The sequence below is a fragment of the Diabrotica undecimpunctata genome, chromosome 8, assembly GCF_040954645.1.
Source record: "Diabrotica undecimpunctata isolate CICGRU chromosome 8, icDiaUnde3, whole genome shotgun sequence".
In the NCBI taxonomy this organism is placed as follows: domain Eukaryota; kingdom Metazoa; phylum Arthropoda; class Insecta; order Coleoptera; family Chrysomelidae; genus Diabrotica; species Diabrotica undecimpunctata.
Window position 1 is genome coordinate 127,764,494 of NC_092810.1, and position 26,335 is coordinate 127,790,828.

At 31.8% G+C, this 26,335-nt stretch overlaps 2 protein-coding genes across 3 annotated transcripts; one reads left to right on the forward strand and one right to left on the reverse strand.

The window, feature by feature from the left end:
* Positions 1 to 2,297: 2,297 nt before the first annotated feature.
* LOC140447986 (three-prime repair exonuclease 1) lies at positions 2,298 to 10,319 on the reverse strand. Of its 2 annotated transcripts, XM_072540994.1 has the most exons (4): positions 9,793 to 10,317; positions 8,167 to 8,710; positions 6,288 to 6,407; positions 2,300 to 2,675 (listed from the first exon to the last, which is right to left on the reverse strand). In XM_072540994.1, the coding sequence occupies exons 1-4, from the start codon at positions 10,070 to 10,072 to the stop codon at positions 2,474 to 2,476; spliced, it is 1,146 nt and encodes a 381-aa protein (XP_072397095.1). In that variant the 5' UTR covers positions 10,073 to 10,317; the 3' UTR covers positions 2,300 to 2,473. The 2 variants fall into 2 exon arrangements, with proteins under 2 accessions (XP_072397096.1, XP_072397095.1); XM_072540995.1 differs by lacking the exon at positions 6,288 to 6,407 and having other exon boundaries at positions 2,298 to 2,675; positions 9,793 to 10,319.
* A 680-nt stretch (positions 10,320 to 10,999) lies between these two features.
* eIF1 (eukaryotic translation initiation factor eIF1) lies at positions 11,000 to 16,783 on the forward strand. The gene is made up of 3 exons (XM_072540996.1): positions 11,000 to 11,167; positions 11,472 to 11,629; positions 16,385 to 16,783. Exons 1-3 carry the CDS (start codon positions 11,140 to 11,142, stop codon positions 16,529 to 16,531), a joined length of 333 nt encoding a protein of 110 aa, XP_072397097.1. The 5' UTR covers positions 11,000 to 11,139; the 3' UTR covers positions 16,532 to 16,783.
* The last annotated feature ends 9,552 nt before the right edge of the window (positions 16,784 to 26,335 follow it).

Consider the following 26,335-nt stretch of genomic DNA (forward strand, 5'->3'; position numbering starts at 1 on the left):
CGCCAAGTCGATAATAAATCATTTTATTGTTTGTTTATGCCACAGGCGCAAATTCTTCGATATTTCTTTGTTTAAACCGCCCGATATTGCGTTTTCAAATTAATAATTTACGTCTTAATTTCCGTTGTGTCTTGTTTATACCCAAAGTGCTTTGTTTATTCTAACTTATGCGATCAATTTTTAAAGATAAATTCATCACTCTCGCTGGAGCCGCGGTCAAGAAGAGTGATAGGCTTCAGCGTTATGTCCAAATGCACGTCGAATTTGTAGTTTTCTGTTTTTTGCTTTTTCCCTTGTCAGGGAAATCTTCGTTTTACGTTATGGAAAACAATTTTAGTAGCAGTTAATTAGTTAATGCAGTCTAATTCTACCTGTTCCTGTTTGGTAAGAGGCAGTCATAAGTTTTGTGTCCAGTGCCGGCTTCGGCCTTAAATGGTCGGTCCAATTCGCAGTGTGAGATGCAGTACTTCTGTTCGTGTGTTCGTATCCAGAGTTCAACTCCAGTTTCCAGGAACTTGTGTTTTTTGTGAAATCCAGGTAACTTTTGTTTAAATTTTAAAGTAAAGACAGACATTTTTTTAAAAAAAGTAATAATTGTTGCTTTCATTAAAATTTAAAAGGATTTGTAATAGTTAATAAATTGTAAAATTTTAGGGCTTGACTTTAGCTGTCAATTTATTTTTTTAGTTTTTAAAATTTAATGTTAACATATGACAGCTAGCTTTATTATTTTCGATATTTATTTGTTTTGTTTGTTTTAAAAAAATGTTAATCTCTGTGCGGTAACATTTGTAAGTTTATGTAGTATCTCCAACTCCTGGAATTTGTAAACAGATGACACATGTAATTTTTTTTGTATTTTGCGACTATTGTTGTATCATTTTTGCACTGTCTATTTTGTAACTGTTTGTGGTGACACAACAATAAATGTTAAATTTTGTTTATTTTTTTTAAACTAACCTTTTTTGAGTTTTATTTGAAAAAGATATGTTTTGCATTTCAAATAATTATTTCCCTACTTACAACTAGCTGTTGTAATGGTTATAATTAGGCACCTCGAAGTGGCGCCCTTTCTAAATTACTAGAGGTGTTTCCTGTTTCTTTTTGTTTTGTTTGTCCCAAGAGATTCATGGCCCTTTGTTTGATTTTTCTGTAGTTGCTCCAATCCAACCCCCTTGTCACTTACTTATTCACGACCCCAGCTCTCCTAACAAACCCTGAGTGCCGTTCGCACAAGTAACGATTATTTAGCTTGACCTATCTCCACCCCCAGTAATTTCTATCCCCAATCTTCTACCCCTAATAGTAATACCCCATGTGGTAGGCAAAATATATCGTTACAGTGCCATATCTTCTTATATTTTCTGTTTAGGATGTCGCATATGTTGTTTTTATTAGATATTGAAAAACCAGCCAATTTTCCTAGTTCAATAGATTTAATTTGTTGTGGACTGTCTACTACCGTAATAACAACTTATGCTAGTTGCTATTGCAGCTGTTGACTGATTTAAAGTCAACAGATTCACATTCCACGAAGAATGAAGCCTACACTAAGCTTGGTCAGGCGACGTCCTGGACTGAGATGTCTTTTGAAGATATCAGATCTCCCTGTATAAAGTCGAAAAAAGGCTTCACATTCCATAAATTAAATCACATTACATTCCTTCATTTGAGTAGACAACATTTTGCCCGTTAATTTTGATTTAAACTTCAATCTCGTTATCTGTTCTTTTACTTTATTTCTACAGATTGCAGGAGATACTATAAAATGTTAAATTCGACAAATAATAATATAATATGTAATATCGTTTGGCATTTTTTATCAGAGATATCCTTTCGGATTGTTCCTGCGCCAATTCATCTTTAACCATGTTTCAGGTAACTAGTGTCAATACACACTAGCTCCGATGGGGGACCGACGGCTTTACGTGCCCTCCGAAGCACGCTGACGACTCGTTACATTTTTAAAAATGAAAATGTCGTTGTTGGTGCAGTAAATCAAACTCTTGCGTTCGGGCTTAGAATGTCAGTATCTTGGACGCTGAGGTAGGGCAGCTATCATCACTACCGACAAATAAAGACCGGGACCAATCGTCACTGCGGTCATAGGAGACGCATTTCAAAACTTTTTGCTAGATTTGACAAACTGTACATTTTTTCTTGCAAATGGCTAGTCGCAAATGCCTTTTGGCAAATCATTTGCTTTAGAAATGGTTCGTAGTCAAGTTTAGTGGGACATCTCGAGAAAAATAATGAAATTACTCGTTCAAATGTCGTCTGACGTCTATTAAATTAATCATTAATAAAAAAACTAATCATGACATGTCATTTATTAAAATAAATATATAAAAAGTCTTGTGCAAAATTTTTGTAAGAATAATATGACCACAATTTGTAAACCCATAAAATACTTTTTAAGTCTTTAAATATATACATCAAATACTATAAAAAAACATTATTTATGTAGTATACATTATGTTCCTATTTTCTTTCCAGGTACCATCGCAGGAATATCACTAAATTTCTTAGCATTCTGATTGCACCAATCGACGAAAGTATCACCCAAGGTTGCTGCACACATAATTAACATCTGGACATCTCCATCTGCTTGATGAGAATTGCTTGGAGCCTTTTTGGTGAGACGAGAAAACACGTCTCCAAGTTTATAACTAACACTAAAAATAAAAATATATATGTAACTTTTTTTACAAATTTATTAGGAGTCAATGGGTACAAGGCCACCGAACTTATAGATAACTCCAGGTAGAGGGAACGTAAAGTCGTGAAACTTGAATCAAAGTTATTGGGGTAGTAATATGAAAAATATTTTGTTGATCTTAAATATAAAAATTATCTCTATTTCTTGTATTTACACTGCAATTTTTATAAAACTTATTTTTGTTAAAAAAAAAGGCGATACTGTAGACTGGCGAGAAGTTTCATATTTTACATATATTACATATATATTCATATATTATTTATTTATTTTAACAATTTTTTCTACATTCGAAAGTACATAAAACCGCTTTATAGTTAATATCCTTATTATAGATTTTAATAAAATTGAAAAAGATTTATGACTAAGAAAATTGTTCCAAAATTGAAGTACATACTTAGATTGTATCCAATGTTTATTAAAACCACAATCCGATCATTCTTATGCTTCTGTTAGGGAATTTAAAAGGTTAGTAAATTTAAAAAAATAATGGTGGGTTACTGATTACCACAAAGACACTTTGAAAGGTTTGGGGAAAACACAAAAAAAGCCTTATTCTTGGCAACTGGTTACTTCAAAAATATTTCGTGTGTGAATGCTAAGATAGTCAATGGTACTGATTGTTCAAAACAATCAAAAATTATTTTTTTTCTTCTTTTTCTTAAAATTTATTTACTAAATTGTGGTGTAGAATGAATTAAAAAACTGCTTGATGAAAGCTTAGATGCTTGAAACAGTGCTGCTCCGATCTGCCTGACAAAGTTTTTGTCATTGCTGAATTTTGAATTCAGGTCTCAATGATGTGTGTGAAAAATGAAAGAATAGATGGATGGATGTACTACGAGTCCTGACAACTATATAATGGGACAAACTAAAATACACGCAAAATTCACATAGTTCACAGTTTATTTTTTTTCTAATCATGTTTTTAATGTATTACTATGTAAGTAGTTAATTACTAATAATATAGGTCCAATTAGCAACACAAAACAAATTATACTTACTCTAAAAGAACTAATTAATAATCAAGAATGTTTATTTTTTGGCAACTAAAAGAAAGAATATTTATTTTTAAAACGGAGTAGCACCGCCTTTAGACTTTATGAATTGTTAGAAGCCCAAAAAAGGACATTTATATTGTATTTTCCAAACCAGTTGTAAGTGGTTCTTCTGACTGTATCAGAGTCCGTTTCGTCCTGCTGAAAAATATAATTCCTGCCAACACTTAATTTCACAATACTTGGAAGCAGGCTATTTTGAGGTATTTGTTGATATTTCGCAGCATTTACGGTACCCTCCATGAATTAAGAACATCCTAACCCTGAAACTGACATACAACTCTAAATCATCACTCCATTACGAAATTTTACGGTCTCTTTCAAACAGTTTTTGTGACAAACTTCATGTTTAGTGCGAATAACTCGTTTGCGCTAATTATCAACACATACACCGAATTTTGATTTCTCACTAAAAATCGGAATTAATCTTCTACTGACCAAGAAAGCCAAGTAAATTTTGCCCAAGTAAGCCTGGCTTGCTTATGTTTTGCTGTTAACAGTGGCCTTTCCTTTGCCTAGAAAACATATGCTAAAATATATCAAACTTTTAAGTTGTTACATGTAATTCAACCTTCATCATCATCATCAACTAGCCTCTAACGTCCACTGCTGAACATAAGCCTATCGCATGCTTTTCCACTTAGTCCGATTTTGCGCCATCTGAACCTAATTTGTAGTCACTCTTTTTATGTCATCTGTCCATCTCGTTGGGGGTCGACCTCTATTTCTGTTAGCTTGTATTCGGGGTCTCCATTCCAAAATTCTTTTTGTCCACCGGTCATCAACTGATCTTGCTAAATGTTCTTTCAATATTGAAATGCCTTTCAATAACGTCTGCTACTACATTAATCCAGATTTATGTTATGTAATTTGCGACAGCATTTCTCTTGATACATGTAATCCAGTTTCATGATTTCAGTTGTAACTGGGCTTAGAATAGTTCTTCGCCGTTTTTTGCAAACTATTACTAATATTCTCCTATTCCTATCATAAACTAGTTTTAAAAGACCCGGGCGTTCACCATTATTGTCTAAGATACTTCATGTTTCCTCACAATGCTTAATTATCTTTCACATTGTAGTTTTAGAAGTATTAATTTCATCCCTTCAATGGTTGTTTTATTGAGGCAATAATTTTTAATCACCAATCTAATTTTTTAATTTGTAGAGATACCAGGTACGATTTAATTAAAGTAATACAGTGACTTACTCAATTTGACAAGAAATTAATTGTAGAATATAGTTCTACGTTTGTTGGAGTGTCCGGCTGCATTGTTTTCGTAGCCAAATTGTCTTATCGTGTGTAGTTTTTAGCAGTTACTTCATACTATTCCATTATTTAGTTGTCACTAATTTTTACATATTTTGATTATCCTTATGCTATTAAGAGGTTATGTGGGTTGTATAAAACAATATTTATTAAAATCCACAAGGAAAATAATTGCTGTATTAAACCTGCAGCTGGCTGTATACCACGTATCACAAAAAGAGGTTAAATCTTTGTAAATGGGTATATTTAAAAAAAAAAACCTTAAAAGGGCTACATCAAAAACACGAACGTTTTCGGAACAACAGTTTCATCATCAGGTTAAAAATGCCTAAAATAAGTATAAACCATTTAATTAAAGCAAATGTGGTTTAAAATTTTGACTAAGGTTAAAAAAGCAAAATGGTTATACTTACAGGTTACCATGCCCGAGCCACCAAAATATTAGGGTAAAAACCCTTTAAAATATATAAAGTTACCAAAGATTGTACATAATGTTATTATTATTATTTGATCAAAAGATCAAAATTTTAAACCACGTTTGCTTTAATTAAATGGTTTATACTTATTTTAGGTATTTTTAACATGATGATGGAACTGTTGTTCCGAAAACGTTCGTGTTTTTGATGTAGCCCTTTTAAGGTTTTTTTTTTTAAATATATCCATTTACAAAGATTTAACCTCTTTGTTAATAATTATTACTTTTGCGATTATATATCATTTAAAATATTGCTTATTTAGCATTATTATCATTACTATTTAAAAAAAAAATAATAAACTAACAGTCAAACGCCTGAATTTGATGTATATTTTAATGTGTCCCATTATATAGTTGCCATAGCTCGTAGTCATTGCTTAAATATGAGTAGTAATTGATTAAATAAACATTTTCCCTCATGAGAAAATTGTTTTAGTATAAAACAATCGCTTTTTGCTTGCTTAAAACTTCAATTTGAAAAAGCAAATCCCAAACTTCATTATTACACGATAAAAATCACAAATAAAACTAACATAAGCGAGATCTTTTAAAATTGTCTTATATTCAGTAAAGTTTTATTTTATTGCCCCCTTATTTTTTTCAGCCAAAACATAGCGCCCTCTAGCCGGCTTCAATTCTGTCTTAATAAGATCATAGGGAGTTCGAACTGGCGATTATTTAATAGAACTCCGTGGTTTTACATCATTTAGTTTTTTTTCCGATAAGATATTCGGAGGTGTGAAAAATATTATGCATAGACAACACTTACCCATAATCTAATTTTTTTCTGGATTCAACTATCTTTGGTTTTTTTGGATTGGGCGGAAGGCTAATACTTGTGATAATTTGTTTCTGAGGTGTAGTTTCATTCTTCATTTTTGATTCAACACTAAATAAAATTTTAATGATTTATACTCTTTACCAAGTTAATGTTTTTACAAACCATTTATTATAAATGACAGTATGAATTAATTGATTACAAAGGTATATTGATTTATTCATACAAAAGTACTAGAACAACTTTCTTTATTTAAATGTCCACCTTTCAAATGGTACAGATAGGGAGCATATTTTACATTGGCAACAGTGTTACACTGCATGATTTATGACAAGAAACAATACAACAACTGATACAATAATTCCTAATTTTCAGTACTATTTTCTCTCAAGAAACATGATACAGTAGACTCCCTCTATAACGAGAACTGAAATGACAGACTAATTACCTCGTTATAAGCCGAACTCGTTATATCAGACAATAATAATACTGTGCATACATATGAATCTGTAGTTTTCTAAACCATTAACTTCCTATAGTGAAGCCATTCGGAGCAATATAAGATGCTAATAAATATTGTTTGAATGGCGTTTTTGAAAAAAAGTTATTTACTTTTATTGTCAATGAAATATATTAAAACATAAAAGAGTTGTTTACTTTTGTTATTAATGATATACGTTAAAACAAAAAATCTGTACTTATATTTTTTTCCAACTACATAATGTATAAAGCATATTCTCAAGGATATCATAAACTATTGCTTCTGCAATTTTAAGAACTCTGTCATTTTTAACTGCTTTAAATGGTCCAGTATCATTCCATCATATTTTCTAAAGATGTGAAACAGTTGTATTTATTCATTGTAAAGAAGTTTATTGCGGACTGCAGTTAAGTTTATTGAGGGGCTGTTTGAAAAGGTATATATTTATAGCCACCAGCCGACCAAAAACATAAAAAACACGTTTTTGGATCTTATTGTCTCTCGTTATAACCAAATTTGCCTCGCTATTGACGGTTATAGTTCAATAGAAATTTCACGGGACATCTAATGTATCTCGTTATAAGCGAAACCTCGTAATAACCGTGTTCGTTATAGAGGGAGTATACTGTACTTCTTTATTAAAGCAGTAAAATCCTTGTAATATGATTTGTAATTCTTCTTTTTCACTCACATTTCATGGTAAACCAGTGGTTATACAATAAAACTAATTATCTTGCTATCACTTTTATTTTAAACCACATAATCTGAATGTTCTTCCATGGGTTATTAATAGATTTATATTGTTTATCTGAAGTGCCTTGTCTTTCAAAAACATTGGAGACCAGTCACATGAACTTTATTTTGTCCACAGCCGACCTAAATAGTGGCATGGTGTTAACTACATAGCAGTGGCAGAGGTTATTGACCCAGTATGGTCTTTCTTGTCCAGGAATATGTTTAATTATTCAGGGAAAAATAGAAGGGAAACAGTATGTTTCCCTTCTATTTTTCCCTGAATAATTATATGTGTAATATTCTCCAATTTTCTTCTTTTGTGCCCAAGGGAAGCATGCTACGGGGGTAAAGTGTTGCTTAAGTGATGCCCCAAAGAGATGGTGAACTCTACAGAATTATAGTCTGCAGGACAGTAGGTCAGCTATGATAAAACTTACTGTTTCTATTCTGCATTCATACTACAGGTTACCCAAGGTATACCTCGGGACTTCTACTGAAGTCCTAAGGGCTTGTGTAATAGTTATAGTTATTGTAAGATTTACAATAAGCCAAATATCTGCAGTGTGACCATTTAGATGATTTCCAGGAAAAAAATTACTTCCACAGGGGTGGTGATTATTAATTTTAACAAAAATATATTTAAAGCAAACTTACCTAAAATCTAAAATTTTTATGGATTCACCAACAGTCGATTTTTTTGGAATACCTAGAAGACTACGATTTGTGATGATTTGTTTCTGAGGTGTAGTTTCGTTCTTTATTTGAGATTCGGCACTAAATAAAAGTTTGTCACCTGCAATTGTTTCACAGGCTGTAACCAAAAGCTTATCATAATTAGCGGTAAACTCCACTGGTACTTTACTTTGGGTTGCATCAATTGTGTCTTCACCACTAGCTACCACCGAGCTAGATTCTCCTTTTTCTGCATTTTTAGTCTTTTCCTCTGCATTTTCCTTTTTAATTTGTTGTTCACATTCAATTTCTCGAAATGCTACCAAAGTATCAACACACAAAACATTGTCATCAAGAGTTTCCTCAGTTTTATCGACTTCTCGTTTGAGAAGGGGATAGTCAAAGTTAAGACCATTATGAGCTACCAAACATACTGGTTGTGGATTATGATTTAAGAAATGATTTATTGATGACACAGTTTCTTGTGAAAATACTTTTGTGTTTTCAAGAAGAAAATTTGAAAGACCTAAAAATTATCATTAGATATAAATAACATATAAACAATATAAATAAATAATTATGTAAAAAAACTACATTGAATCGCAAGAAAATAGATCTGACAATGATCTTCAAAATTTGCTGAAGCACTACATAAAATAAATAAAGATAAGCAGTTGGATCCACTCTAAATCAGCTTACAGCTGATAGCAATAATATATGAGGAATATATATACAAATACTTATATAAGGGCAGAAAAGAAAATGGAAACAAGGAGAAAAATTATAGACTGTAGATAATGTTGAACACAATGGACAAACAACAGGAACAAAGAGTGGCATTAACAGATAGAAACAATGTCAGAAAACAGATTCTGAAAAAAAAACAGAAAGATACAATTACCAAAAATAATAGAACTCACATGAATAAGGCAACAGGGTATCAATGGAGGTTACAATCAACATTAAAATGAAAAGTGCTACATCTCCCTGCCAAGCAATTCACTCAAAACAGTTCTGATAGCACTTCACTGGTCACTGAATCTGTGAACTGAGCATGACAATAGTAAAAGCTAAGTACGATCATAACAGAGAGAGGGGTAGGACTGAAATCTGGAGTTGGTTGCCAAATCTTACTGCCATGCTTCCCTCTGTATATACTGTATAGGTAAGTCAATGATTGTTGAGGCTGTGCTTACAGATGTAAGAACTTGCCTTAATTGGATAAAATAGAAGAGAATAATATAAGATGTGACCCTTTGTTGTTCTATTTTTTAATCTAGTCTGGACTGATATAATTTTTTTTGTTGATTCTAAGAACTAAATTATTATTGCTGTGTATAATTCTATTTATAAGTATGTAATCTATGTTAATTTTTATAATTTTGAATATTCCTTAGACCAAATCTGTATGCAGTTGCTCTAGAAACAAGCTAAACAGAAATGAGTGTATTCCCATGAAGGAATACTTGATATACCTGTGCCCTTAAGTATTTAGGGTACCACATCCTCAAAAAGATCTGAGACCACTTAAATAGCTATCAGGATAATCTTCTATTATGATAAGGATACCTAAATACTAACTGAACCACTACAAAATTAAAAATGTACCTGTAATTTTTTCAGCATCTGCAGAAATCAATTTGCAAGGATTGAAACATAAGTTTAATTTATTCTGTACACGTGGAAAAACTCCCAAACGAATATGTTCAGCTTGTACTGCAGTTAAACAGAGTTCCGTTATTCTTGTTTTATTATTTTCATATAAAGGTAGACCTGTGGATTCAAGATCCAAAAATACAAATGTTTTAATTTCAGACATAGATTCTCTCCAGGTACTCATTTGGTAAAAATATTTGTTACGGACGTTTATCAAACTTTTTAAAACCATTAAGTGAAAAATTATTATATTATATATTATGTTTTTTATATGTAATGACTACAAACCACTAATGATTCACAAGTGTATAAATTATATATAGAGATTCTTTATATAGATACCACAAGTATCTATATTTGCATAGCAATTAATTTAAATACATATTAAGATTGTTTAATTAGTTTATAATTTGGGTATTTTTATTTTGGGTTATAATATTTGTTTGTTTGTATACGTCCAACAATTAGGTTAGGAAAAAACAATGTCAATGTCAAACTCTGTGATTCTTTTAACGTATTTGATGGCCTCTTTTGTAGAGTATAGTAGAAACATCTGTTTAGGTTTTTCGTCGTTTTATTTGCATGGTACTTAGGATCATTTTAAAAAACGGTCATAAATTACACAATGAAAGATAAAATATTAATACTTCTAATTTTATACATATTGCGGCAGCTGCAATATACACAATACTTAATTATACAGTTTAATATACCGCTTTTTTTAAACATTTAATTTACAATGAAAATATTCAGTTGATTCAGATACAGAATAAATAAAAGTTGATTCAGATAAATGTATTAAAATTGAAAAACTAATTAAATAAAAATATAGTTTAATTATTTATCCACGTGTTCTGTTGTTTAAATTCAAATATGCTGTGTATTTTGTAGTTTAAACAACGCTACCGGAAATACCTAAAAAAAAGGGTAGACAACTCAAAAAATTTTTAGAATAATCAATAATTTTTAAAGTATAATTCAAGCTTTTAAACATTTATATTTATAAAACAATTTATTGACACCTGATACTATTTAGAATTTTTCTATACAGAACTATTACTTGGTAGTATAAATTTTTTATCTGACCACATCCCAAAAATTTAAATTTTAAGTTGTTCACCTGTTTGTAGCGTCATCGCCCAATCTGATCTGATCTTCGTCCTCTTTCTTTCAATTGACTCATTTGTAAAATTTGCTGCGCGGACTGAAATTTTCAAGAAGTTGCAACCCATTAATTGGTTATAAAGTTAGTGCAGTTTGCAGTAATTTTTATTTTCCAGAGTATTTCTTGAATATCGTATGTCCATCCAGAATCTAAACACATTCGGTAAGTAACTTTTAAATCAAAGAAGTGTAGATCTTAAACATTAGACAATTTCCTAAAGACAAAATGGCGACTAATTTTAGGGATGACACATTTTTCTTGGTAGTTGTTGATTACACCCTGTTTGCTTGAATTAATGTTAATATTGAAACATTTATCCAATAAACCACACAGTTACTATGTTATCCTTTTGGCCAAGATTATGGTTAACATAATATAAAAATTTGTATGACAATTTAAACATTTATTCATGTAAGGGTGGATAATACATTGCCAAGGGGTGCTAATAAAAAATTGCGTTTTTCAGACCCATTTGCTGATGCAAGTAAGGGTGCAGATGATGATGTTCAAGACGGACTTGTCCACATAAGAATACAACAACGTAATGGTCGCAAAACTCTGACTACTGTCCAAGGACTCTCTAAAGAATATGACCTGAAGAAAATTGTTCGGGCATGTAAAAAGGTAAATTTCATAAACCAAACTGTTTATTTCTACAACTGAGATTGTTTATTGTTCTCTTGATGTTTCTGATTTCCAGAATGGATAGCTATAAAATATATCAGAGGATTGTTATTTATTGTGTACTTGATTAGACATAATTGCAGCATTAAGTGTGTTTTTTATTCTTAGTAGATGTATTGAAGATTACAATGCAAAATAATCATCAGTGTATGAGATTGATTTCTACTTAGGGGAACTCACAGTGAAATTTTAGAATTGAAATTGATTTAATTATATTCAAAGTTCTCAGATAATTAGCTCCTATGTTCCTTGTTTTTATTAATAGTTATAGGTGGTTTGAAAGTACATGTTATGTTAACATGCATTTTATAATACTAGTTTTGGTATGAAGTACTAGTCATCGAATTATGCATTGTGATATTGATTTATAAGGTAATATTTGAAAAATATAAAGGTGTATGACCAAATTTTCTGTTTCAATAATACATTAATTAAGATTACAATGCAAAATAATCATCAGTGTATGAGATTGATTTCTACTTAGGGGAACTCACAGTGAAATTTTAGAATTGAAATTGATTTAATTATATTCAAAGTTCTCAGATAATTAGCTCCTATGTTCCTTGTTTTTATTAATAGTTATAGGTGGTTTGAAAGTACATGTTATGTTAACATGCATTTTATAATACTAGTTTTGGTATGAAGTACTAGTCATCGAATTATGCATTGTGATATTGATTTATAAGGTAATATTTGAAAAATATAAAGGTGTATGACCAAATTTTCTGTTTCAATAATACATTAATTATGTCTGGGTCATGAGTGTGACCTACTGACCTAAATAAGTTGGTTAAATATCTAAATTAGTTAAGTACATGTATGGTATAAGTAAAAAAATCATTAGGAATAAACCAAATATTAAATAAATTGGGAAATTACGAGACTATTATTGATATTTTGACTTTCAGATCAGAAATGCAAAAAAGTTTGCTGATTTTAAGATTTGTGGAATTTTTATTTTTATTTATTTTCAACTTACAGACAGATGTGGTTTTAAAATAACAACATTGTTAAAATTAAAGAAATTTTTTTGTGTTACATTGGAAACAAAATTCTTTTTATTAAATTTTTTTCAATAATACCAAATAATCTGTACTCTAAATTCAATTATTACAGTAAAATTATGTTGTTAGTAATTCCATTGTCAATATTGAGGTAGTTAATAAAATCCTGATAGTATTGTGAGTTTTTAACTGGTTTTTCATCATGATTCACAATAGAATATAACAATACAACTTGCCCAGAAGCTTAAAAAATTCACTGTTTAATGAATCATATATGATTCAAAGATCATAAATGTGTACATAAAATGTACATCCATGAATGATATGTGATTCAAGGATATACAGTGATGAGTGTCTTACCGGAGAGGATAGAAGACAGATTAAGTTGTGAGATAGTACGAGATAAGGCTAGTTATTAGACGTGTCTATTTGACTTCAGTCATAATTATACGGATGACCTCGAAAATATTTTATTTTAATAATTTCTGATGTTAGAATAAATGATTAAATATATTAAGATATATTATAGTAAAAAACATTAATAAGTAGCGATTTTAAATTATAAATCTTTAAGTTTATTTAATAATAAAAATAACTCAACTGAAATATTTGACTAAACTAAATAGGTATGATCAGTCCGAAAACAATTATTGTATCTAGAATTGGTGTAATAGTTAGAGACATTGTCTATCGATAAGAAGACTGGGGTTCAATTCACACCAAGGGTAAAATTTTTGTTTTACTCAATCAAAAATAATAGAAAATATGATACATATTAGGTAACAAGTTTTCGAAAAACTCATTATTTAGAATTTATTCTTATTTCAATGTTATAAAATAGACGTACAAAATATTTCAAATTCAATTCCAGTTTTACAGTCTTCAGTTGTGAATGGAAAATGATCCATTGAAGACTGTTTAATGTCAAATCCATCACTAAATTCTCAGTGTTAATATCAATTCCTCTGTACAGGTAATGATTTTCAAAACAATTGACGACATTGGAATGGATGCGCGCGAACAGCTACCTGCTTTATAGCTAACCAAATCATCAATCCTTCAAATAAGCCAAGTTATCAAATAATAACACATCGAGAAGTGTTTTTTACGGTAAACAGAAACTTTTTATTGAAAAAACAATTTGTGAAAAGAATTTTAACGGTCGAGGAAAAAGTGGAAATTGTTGTCTGGCATGTGAATGGATTATCAGACAACATGATTAGACAACAATTTGTAAATATGTTTTCAAATAGGCCGGCTCCAGCACGATCAACAATTCAGTCTATTATACGTAATTTTTTTACTTAAGGATCCGTATTCGATCCAAGAGGAGTTCGTAGACGAAGGGAGGTAAATCCAGATTTGGAACTAAGGGACACTTTGATTTGTGCAAGTATTGAGCAAAATCCTACCCAATCAACACCTCGTCTCGGAGAACAATGTGGAATTCCAAGATTTAGAGTAGGTGAAATTTTGTAAAGACATCGATACCGTCCCTATAAAAACTTCATAAATTCAACGAACAATTCCTTGGGGATCAATATAGATGTTTAGAATTTTGTCAAACTGCAATGGAAATGTCACATCAAGATGAACATTTTTTAGAGAACGTTTTGTTCACCGATGAATGTACGTTTTCATTGCATGGCCGTCACAATTCAATCAATGCTAGGTATTATTCCATGAAACACCATAGAAACACCTTATTGTTCATAGAAAAATCATCTTCAGTGATAAGGCTCATTTTTAGATGCATGATACATCAAAAAACAGAATTTGGGATGATACCATTAAGATGAGTTCCAAGATTGTTCAATGCATCCCAAAAAAGTCACTTTGGTGTGGATTTTGGGCTGGCAGCATCATTATCATCATTGGTCCATATTTCTTTAAAACAACTTTGGCCATTGGCCAGACTGTCAATCGCAGTTGATATAGGTCAATGATTACCAACTTATTTTGCCCTGAATTGGATGATCTGGATACTGAAGACATATGGTTTCTACTGTATGGCACCACATGCCACACAGCTCATACCAATTGGACACATGAGTGATTTGAGGCTATGGCCATCTCATGTAGAGATGATATGAACTGACTACCAAGATCATGTGATTTGGCCCTTTCAGATCCATTTTTGTGTGGTTTTCTTCGCAGTCACAGTCTATGAGAAAAGGATACAAACCACAGCAGATAGTAAAAAACAAGCAGAAATTAAAAAAAAATAATAGTGGAGGACAACAAAGACTTATATATTTGTTCCTATCAAACAGTTTAAATCATTGAACTTTCCAGTTAGGTTTTTGCAAGAATTAAATGAGCTCATCATACAGAAAAATAGCTAACAGGAATTTTAAAGCATCAGGCAACTCATATGACAAATTTTTGGTTTTAAGGGATGTAAAATCATTACAAGCAGTATGTTATAAGAACTATTTAGAGAATATTGAAGTAAATCTTTCAAGTAATCACTGCTCTCTTTTGAGGCATTTTAGTGCTACAAGTTTGGTCCCAATTTCATCAAGTCTACATTTATGCATTGGGGAGCATTCAGCTGAAGTTTCTAAGATCTTTAGCTTTTAAAGCACATATTAATATAAGAAATACTGAAAATTACTTACATATATTATTCTGTAATAATGTCTCAATTTAACATTGCTACACTGAAGAACCACAGGTTGAGAGCTGATATATTTTTGTTTAAAATTCTAAACAACATTATTAATTGTCCCCTGTTATTAGCCAATGTGTACTTAAGTGTACTGAACACAATACATAGGACTGATTATGCTTGTCATTTTCCCTTGTCAAGAATGCTCAGCTCTTGCAATGACCTGCTACTGGATCCATTCTATCCAAACATTATTGTTTTCAAACAGCAACTTAAGAGTCTTTACTTTTTACTGTTTTTTTTTTCTAAATGGTTCTGCTGTTGAAATAAATAAAGTTTAGCTGACTCATATATTTATGTTCCAAAACTTATTATGGATGTGACAGAAAATGCAAAACAAGTATTAGAAATTTTCTAAAGAAAAATTCTATGAAACATCTTTGGACTGATAAATAAAATATGCAGATATAGATATAGCAATAAACTTTGCCAATCGTTCAGAAAAATCTCTAGAATTCATTATACTCCAGGTACTACAGGTACTTTGATGGGCTGGTTATGTATTGGGGATGAATGATGATATACTGCCAAGAGTCCTAGATGGACAGAGTGACAAAAGATCAAAATAGAGACAATATAGGAAAAAAAGGACAGTATAATCAACTACTAGAGTTTTTCAGTGTACCTTGTCTCATTGGCTTTTATCTTAAGTTATTATAAGTTAATTTATATATCGATACCTAAACTCCAAAACTCCTCAACTGAAAATCTGGGTTTCTGGATGTATGTTTAAAAAACTCTCAATTACCTTAAATAATTTTTGTGAACTAAAATTCAGTAGTGTTTAACTCAAATCACATGGAAAGTTGTGACAATAATAAAACAAAGAAAAATAGATATTCTTCGTCCATTTATTGTTATAAACAGCTTTTTGTCCATACTGTAAAATTTGAAGATTTTGAGTTGAGAGGTTTTGGAGTTTAGGTATCGATATGAAAGTTTAACACAGTATTATTGTGCGCTTAAAAGTTTTTTTTTTTCAAATAAGGTATTTGTAAGATTTTTTTTTTATTGTTTTAGGAATTTGCATGTAATGGAACAGTAATTGAACACCCTGAATACGGCGAAGTCCTACAGTTGCAAGGTGATCAAAGAGAAAACATTTGCCAGTGGCTAACGAAAGCGGGATTGGCAAAACCTGACCAGTTAAAGGTCCACGGGTTCTAATGTACCTTAGAGGTGATAATTTTAATCTATGTAAATGTCAGATGTCGCGCTTTTATTTAAATCACGGAATTTTTAACAGCATGTGCCCATTCAGGATTGCTAGCAGCTAGCGGTTAGCAATTTTGTACAATAATTTTATAATTGTGCCTTTCCATAAATACATTAGTTCTCAGATATTGTGTTTTTCATTTGATGTTGACTGTGTTTAGTTTTTAATGATTTTCAAGTAATAATAAATGTCTGGTCTAGTGATGCTGTATTTTTATTACTAATCCTTTATGATCCTGATTAAAGATAAAAGATTTTTCTAGAAAACTGCTGATATTGTATGTATATGAATAATGATAATGACCATACACAATAAATAAACTATAGAGCAGTTTTCTCTACATCTCACATAGGAAAAATATTTGGCAAAGTGGTTAACATAACATCTTCATATTCACCCCATGAAATGTCATTCTCAATGTTCATTTTTTTGGAACAAAATTTTAAGGGCATCAGCTTTTTGAGGTCCGTTCAATTCAATTTGTTGTCTTGTAATTTTATCCCAAAGTTTTACTTTGTCTTGATCTCATATTCCTACATAGTTTGAAGCCAATTTTACTGGCTTATTATCCAGCCAGTTAACCAAAACAACTCTTTTGATATCACTTCCTCAAAAAATTCCTTCTGCTTCTTTTGGAATTCGTTTTTGTTGGTGACCCATTTAAAAGATATGTTGACAGTACCCGTCATATAAATAGATTTTTGATTGAGAACCTGGATTAAATTGTAAGAAGTGAAGTACTTATCACAAAATAATGTGTCTTCGTCGCAATAAATTTTCAGAAAGATTTAACACTACTCTGGCTCCTTGGACCAATTTTTTAGTTGTTTTAGGATTAATTTCCATTGTCTTCCCTTGATAGTTACTAAAATTGTATGTTAACCACTTGCACCACAAATAAGAAATAATTTGAAGCCCCTTGGATGCAGTTTATTTTTTTATGTACCTACTGTTTTATATTTAAGTGGCCTTTGAAAACTATCATTTGTTCATCCACACATAGTTCTCGACTTCTACCTCCTTGCATCTATTCAGTACTGAATTGACGACTGGTCCCACCTTCCACAGCTTGTCGTTCTGATTTTGGTCCTCCAAACTGTTACACAATGTAGATTGGTTTGAAGTTTGTAGAAACTATTTATGGACCATGTCTCGTAAAATATTGCCACCTTCAATGATTTATTCCAGTTCATACATAGACATGGAAAAATCAAACAACCAGTAATTATGTCTAATTCAAAGAAAGCTTTCAGCTCTGTCAAATTGATTGGTGAGAAATTATTGTCATTATTTTGAAGAGCAGAAATATTGGTATGATCGACCATTTTTTCAAATAAGTTCTCTGTAAAATATTTCAACAAACTTCTGGTTTGGAACTTGACAGCTTGCATCATATGATTTCCTTTGTTTGGGATATAGGCATATTTGGATAAGTATCTTTACAGTCAGATGTTCCTCATCAATAATTATTTCCTCAACAACATTGTTGGGCTGTATATACATCTTTGCTCCTAAATTGTAAAATTAAATTGTTTGTGAACGAGACACAATCTGTCAAGCTTGTCGCCATCATTTGCGCGCAGGCAAGGCTGTCCTAGGACATAACAAATAGAATTGCAGCGAACAAACATCATGGAACTCGTCTGGTTATTCAAGTATATCCTCCATATCATCAAGTAAAGGATTTTCCATTTGTCTTGAAATTATAATACCTTCATCGCTACAATCACATTATCTGAAAGGCCCTTTCCTAGCTGTAGAAGTTTCTTTCTGTTAAAAATTTCCTTCTAGACATGATTTACTGAAACAAATAAAATATCTTAAAAAGAACAAAACTTTCCTTTTATACAATTGGAGACACCATATTTTAGGGACCTGTTATAGTCACTACAAGAAAATAATATAATACTTTTACTCCAAATAAAAACATAAAATTGACTGGATGACCAATAACTTTTGATATAATTGTGGAATTAGGAGAGCTTACCTGAATAGAACATGTAACGCAGTAACCACCATCTAAACAGCTTTTACACAATAAGTTGATTCTTCTATAATTATGTTAGAAGCTTAGACAAGGAAAGAGAGGGACATGTAATCGTATGGAATTGACTGAAGCCAAACTGGCACCAGAAAGGTTGCGAGGTCATATTTTATTTCTTCAGCAGATTGAGAATAATGGATATAAATAAATAATTTTTTTCAAAATTTATAATTGAACACTGACATAATGATCACTTTTTGAACATAATTTTATATCATTTTATCAATACATTTTTTTAGTAGATCAATATAGTGTTTCTAAGTTGAAGCTGAAATCGCTAAAAAATCAGTAGACCTGGTAACCCTGCGAGAGGTAGTAATGGCCAACGTACAGGCACCAAAACATGGCGGTCACATCGAAACTGGATTCACTTTTCCAAGGTTTATTAAATGAGAGTTACTTGTCCTCTCTCTTTCCTTGCCTAAGGTTAGAAATCACTGTAAACTAGGCAATACTTATTACAGAATGACTGTGGATGTATACGATATCACACAACTGTAAAACGAAGCGGAAAACCTTTATTATGGTGTTGAATCGTGACCATGAGTGAAGATATGTACAGAAGATTGGAAGCATCTGAGATGTGGCTGTATTGGAAAATACTTAAAATTCCGTAAACTGACCGAGTCACAATTGAAGTGATTCTCAGAGGAATGAAGAAGAACCGAGAAACCACCATCAAATCTCGAAAGTTACAATACTTCTGACACAATGCGAAATGAATCCAGATGTGCCCTTCTATAAGCAATCCTGCACAGGAAAATATTTGAAAAACGAGGTCAAGAAAGAAGAAGAACGTCCTGTTAAAGAACCTCAGAACCTGGCTCAACACAACATATGTGAAGCATTTCCGCGTTGAAGCAGATAAGATAAAGATTGCCATGCTGATCGTCACATCTAGGCACATCAAGAAGAAGTGCCACAAGGCTTTAAATATTAAATACATGGCAAGTATCTATTTGGTCTTGGACAGTGAAATATTGCTTAAAATGTATGAACCATTAATTCAATCCTACGTAGACTAATTCCCACTATGGTTTATAATTTTTGAACAAATCGGTCACTATCTCGACGGGTATATCCAGAACCAGCCCAATAAAAGTTCTTACGCAATTCTTCAGTGATGTCCTTAAATTTATGCTGTTGGAACCAAATTTTTACTTTAAAATAAACACCCAATTACTGGTGTACTACGTAAAATATTCAAAGTTTGATCAACTTAACAACATGAAACAAATCACTATACTTAGATAGATTTTTAATCTGAAAAAAATATGAATCAATATTTTAAATACCAGGGTATACTAGTGAATGTCCCATTATGAGAAAAAATTATCACCAACACGAATCTGATCAGAAAATAAAAAAAAATTAACAACCTATTTAACCTATACGAAAAAGAACATGGAAAAAAGGATTTATTACAGTCTATATGTATGGTATAAAAAGATTTGCCATAATGTCAAGAACCAAAACCACTATTGGACACTAAATCCACTTTTAGTAATTACACAACTGACATATCCATTTGGTAAGTTCTGATGATCCAATCAATTAGAAACCGCTTCAGCAATGATTTATGGTTGATAAAAATCCCGGAGATTTGACACATATGAAACCAGCATGAACGTGCTGATTAGAGTCCAATATAACTGGCATGAATAATTCAGTTGATGATGGAATTCCTGTTACCTATAAAGATATAAAACCAAACAATAGAGTTGTAGCTACAAAAATGGATTAACAATGATACCCAACTAATACAAATAAAAAACAAATTTGTAGATAACTAGAAATGCCCATTACGTACTTATGTCCAGGAAACGTCAAGTAGCCCTGTGCTATCTATGGATTGGACATAAATTTGACTCATATTTATCCTTTAGTTCGAGGTCCAAAACCTATCAGTGTAATTAAGAATTAGATCCACACTCATAATCACTGTCGTCGGTATATTCATTTGGATTGTAAATGATGACTCGGCTAATTGCTTCAATGCGATTTTCACGCATCCAACACTCTTCTATTAACTTTTCACATTTCCGCACACTTTTTTCCCAAATTGCAGGAGTAGCAGTATTCAATGCTTTTTGCCATGTTTCTAAAACTGTAGCCGTTACGTTCAATATAATATGTAGTTAACGTAGTAAGTTTTGCATGTTCCCCAAATATATTCATTAGGATTGAATTCACAATGGTAAGGGGCAGTCTTAACACATTATGTCCAGAACTACAATCTCGTCTACTATATGATTTTGGTTTTTCATTTCTTTCGGCTAGCTGTAGTAATTTCGGCTTGAAAAAATCCTGAGGAAATGAAATATTTTCATTCGTTAACAATTCTTATTTAAGGTATTATCCAGGAATTTGTTGGTTGCTTAAATTTCTGAATGGTATGGAGCATTATCCAAAACTATAACAGATGCTTCATGTAAACTTGGAAGCAGTTTTTCTTTCCACCATTTCACAAATATCTTCGTATTCATGTTATCGTTATAATCAGCCGATTTTGATTTTGACGAAACTACATGATCTGCTCCATCAATTAAACTGCGCTTTCCACCCGCATGCAATATAATATGCCTTTTTCCTTCAGTATCGGTGTATTATATGAATTTTATACTCTCGTCCTACCAAATTCGTTTTATTCCACCTGTAGCAAAAATTCACGTTTCGTCTAAATAAAAAAATAAGGCGTGCTTTTTTGATTATTATAGTTTTTTAAAACTCTGGCCCCAAAATTATTAAAACATTTCGACAACACAGTTAATTATCACATTCTGGAACTGTTAAAGTTTCAACAACTTAGTATAGTAAGTATAGGTATACTTCATCTAATTTACTTACCGTTGCACGTCATCCGCGTCATAGCCCATGAGGTCACATGATACTAACACGAAATATTTAGGCGGTAGATGTGTTCTTTTTTAGAATCACTTTGCCGAGTACACTGGCATTATAGCCACTAGACATATTTTATTATATACCTACGCGTAGAAATAATATTTAAAGATTTCTATTAATGTTAACTTAAAGAAGTACACAATAATATGTTTCATTTAATTTGTATAAATGCATTATAAAGCGTTTTTACGAAGAACATTTGTTTGGAACACACTGTAACTGTAATCGAACGAAGGTGATATTTTGGCATAAATTGGTAACACTTATTTGACAGTTGCGGCGTTGACACTTTTTGTACTTGATTATTTTGAATTTTAAAGTAATACCTCTTGTTTTATATTTTTACCTATTTAATAAAATCTGTTCTTTTTAGAACAAAAGTAGTGTGTTTTATTTAAAAAATGTCACTTAAGAATTTAAATAGTCGTTGTAAAGAGATGGTAGCTGAACAGGAACGTGATAATAACGGCCCCATTCTACCCTTGACTGCTGTTAGAGAAGTATGTAAATGTATGTTTTATACATTATTGTAGATGCTTAAAATATACATTCTTGTTTTGGCGTGTAGCTGAAGCTTTAAATTTACATATTTCAACTGTGAGTTCTATTTCTCAGAACGTAAAAACTAATACACACCGTCCAAAAAAACGTACCAGGAATATTATGGCTAAATAACCGATCTCTATCTAATCACTATCGATCAGAAAACCGAAATTTAAATAAATCTGAAGAAAAAAGAAAAAAGCATTTGAAAATTTAGTTCTAACAAAACATTTCAAAGTAAATAAGTAATGAAAAAAGTGTTGTTTTTGTTTAAGTATTCCATTTTACATCTTTATACGACGCATACAAGCGGCTCAAATTGTTTTTAAGCGGATTATTTTTTAACTCTTGTTTTGTTTCTATTTATTTACATTAAATATTAATTTGTTTTGTTATATAATCCACTTTTGCAATAATTATCTGACCTATTTAATTTAAAATTGATCCAGGATTTTTTTATACTTTGGCAACTATGTCAACTTCGATCTCTGTCAATGATAATGACGTGCAACGGTAAGTAAATTAGATGGACTGTATAATCATTGGTGGCGATTTTAACTCACGTATTTCAGATCTCGATTCTTTGCCTAGCGAACTACTCGATATTACTAATTTGTTTTGATGTTTATGCACTGTTTAAAAAAGACATAAGATTTAGCAAACATGTCACGCACAACAATGTGGAGAATACTCAATGAAATGAACTTTGTTTTTTTCAAACGAGGAGTAAAGTCAAGCATGATTGAACGGCCCGATATTCTAAAATGGAGGCATCCATTTTTGCGTGAGATAAAAAAATTTTGTTCTCAAGGATACACCGTCGTTTATTTGGACGAAACTTGAGTGAATGTTGGACATAGTGTTTCTAAAGAATGGAAGGACCTCTCAGTGTCTTCAACCAGGGATGCGTTTGTTAAGGGGTTGTCAACAAACCTAAAACAGCCGACATAACGAGGCTCCCGATTTGTTATAGTGCATGCGGGTAGCGAATTGGGCTTTGTAGAAGGTGCTGCTTTTTGGTTTTTAGCTAAAAAAACCTCAGCGGACTATCATGATGAGATGGATGGTCCTATATTTGAATAATGGCTTAAGAAAAAGCTGCTTCCTAATCTTCCAGAGGTGATGGACAACGCTTCGTACCATTCGAGGAGAGAAGAAGTGATTCCGACACAAGCCTTCAATAAAGATCAAATTAAGACATGGTTGCTAGAAAAATATGTGTTTTTTGAAGAAGATTATTTAAAATCAGAGCTCATTGAAGTTGTAAACACATACAAAGAAAAATACATAAAAAGTGGACGGGTTGATGGACGATATTGATCCTGTGGTAATAAATGTGACGGATGACAGTGACAGTAATGAAAGTGATAGCGATGATAGGGAAGATCAGGGTCCTGATTCTAATTGAGATTTCGACTCAAAACATGTCGAAATTAATATGGCGACGTCGAAATGCGACTTTGCGAACCTTGTGGATTTCAGCTGAACTAACCAAACGACGTCACTAGTTTTCGACTTATCGAAATTAATTTCAACCACAAGAAAGTGGTTGAAATTTCATTTCGAGTCGAAATTAATCTGACATGACTGACTGGACTGGGAGAAGTGAACTTAGGTTCAGTTTAAGTAGGCGGTGTTTTGATCCTTGCAAGGAAAACTGAGGCAAAAAGTATCAATATGGCTGTGTTTTACGGACATTTGCTAGTTTTGGAGGAATTAGAGAGGTTAGATATCCGACGTTCATAACGGAGGATAAGAAGAATGTTACGGGATACTCAAAATTCTTTTTCACTAAGTGATGCTCAATTTAGGCAGCAATTCCGGCTTAATAAACAAGCTGCAAATTATTTAATAAGGGTCTTAGAACCATATTTGGAAGAAGGTGTTTATGCCTCTAGGATACCCAAAATGTTTAGGGTTAGTATTACTAAGCTGCAGTAAATTTAAAAATATATTAGAATATAACCACTAAGTCAAATCTTAGTGGTTATAACTTAAGGATCTCCCACATCGCCTTTTTTTTGCCATCTTTTCTTTCAATTCAAAATATAATTGAGAATGGCCAATATTTATGATTTAACAACTCAAACAAGAAAAAAAAGACGTTCACGTAACGTAAACAAAACAAACATTCAAAAAGCGTAGTGCAGCCAATAAACAACAGGGCCAACCCAAATTTTCAGCAGTGTCAAAATGATAAAGTAAATATCCCCAGTTTTAACTACAATCGAAATGAATGAGAATCGCTAGCGATTGCGACTGTCATGGCGTAGTCGCTTTTAAATTTCGACATCGAAATGAAATAGAATCAGGGCCCTGGATGATGTTAATATGCAGTCAGTAAATTATGTGATAGTGTGCAAATCGGCGGACACAAAGTGCCAAATCCGAAAAGTCTGTAAATAATAGTCCGGCAAAAGGCAAAAGTAAATAGAAAAAAGAATGAAATAACCACATAAGCAGAATGGGGGAGACACGTGTTGTCAAAATAGCAAGAGATAAATCATTAATCGGTAGACGAAGTATCGGCCGACAGCGCAAAAAGATGGAGTGACAACCTTCCATAGAGATATCAATCCGCCAATGAACAAGCATGATTGCTTATAAAGAGGAAGAAGAATAAGAAGATAAAATATAACTTTTATACGCCAAAATTTATTGGGGCACCCTGTATATTTCAAAATAATTTTAAAATGTAGCTTTTATTAACTTACAAACTAATATTTTTAAAAATTTTTAAATTTTTTTTATTATAAATGTATGTAATTGTTGTTATTACTTACATGAAAATAAAATTAAAGCTGCACTTGTCTTTTTTTTAGTTACATCTTATCTAAAGCGTTTATAAATATGTATTGTTAAACAATAAAATTTAACTATTTTTATTATCCTATAATAATTACATACCTATATCTGTCAATTAAAGAAACAAGTATTTAAGTATAATGCATTATTTTGTATTCAACTATACATATCCTTTTATTAGTGAAATTAATTAACTACAACTACACAGTGCTGAATACGGCTCTGATTAGAATGAATCATATATCGACAATCTAATAACAACACTTGCCTGAGAGTTTTGGCAACACTGATCTCCATAAGCTTAATGTTATTTTCTTAACTTGAAACAAAGTATAGAGCAATTTACTTTCATACTTCTTATGCTGTACAGTAGAGTGGACCATTGACTGTCGAGTGTCTAGCGATAATCCAAAACAGTAGCAAATTGCTGAAATATACTTTAGTACTGCGAGAAGTAGTCTCACGTCTCGGTGAAGACCGTTCATTTATATGTACCGGAAGGCTAACAAGAGGAATATACATACACATAGCAATATTTTGTGTTATGTTGTGATTTTGATTACTTATTTTTTCGGTTTACATTTTTCTATGGTTATGTTTATGCTGAAAAGAAAATATTTACATTAGAAATTATTTTTACACGAGTTTTACCGTTATATTTTTACTAAATCTAAATAATTGGGGGAGACCGGGGTTAGTTGTTACAATTTTTACATTTTTTTTGTGCATTCAATATGTAAAATAGGCACCTCATGAAAATTGGTGTAAGAAGCACTTCTAGCTATTTCTCTACTACTATCTATCTAGAAGCATTTCTATATACAGTCATTTCTCTTTTGATTTTGAGTGTACGAATCACAACATATAATGCAGAAACATTATTCATTTTCTTTTGAAACAATTGTCCTTTTGACTTTTTGTTTTCCTTTTTTATTAGCTGTTAAGTTTCTCAGTTGCCCTTGCTGTAATAATGCTTGCTTTTCAGGCGTGTCCGTCAAAATAGCCGTACCTATGTCTTCGTTTCCTATTTTGTGCAGTATTTTTTCTGGGCTGAGCTTTAGGTATAGGACGAATATCTTTAGGATTAATAAGTCTTGAAACTAAAGCACGTGAAGTAGAAGGTTGTGGATCTTGGTCTGGTTCCTTGTTGATAACTTGTGGTGGCGTACTTGGTGGTGTTCGTATATTTTGTGTGGCTGCTTGTGACTGAAGCTCCATATTTTCTTGCGGCTCGGGTCTATCTGTAATGGATGGTGGCAGAAAATCTCGTTTGCTGCAAGATTGTGCCTATTTAATGCATTGGAGAGTTTTTCAAAGAATAAATATACATTGTGCCTATTAAAGCTTGTGGCTCGTCCTAGGCTCGTACCCTGAGGGGTACGGAGGGATAACTCATTTTGGAGTTTTAAAAAATTTGTTAGCCAGTCAGCAGATGCAGTCTCAAATTTGGTCCAGTTAT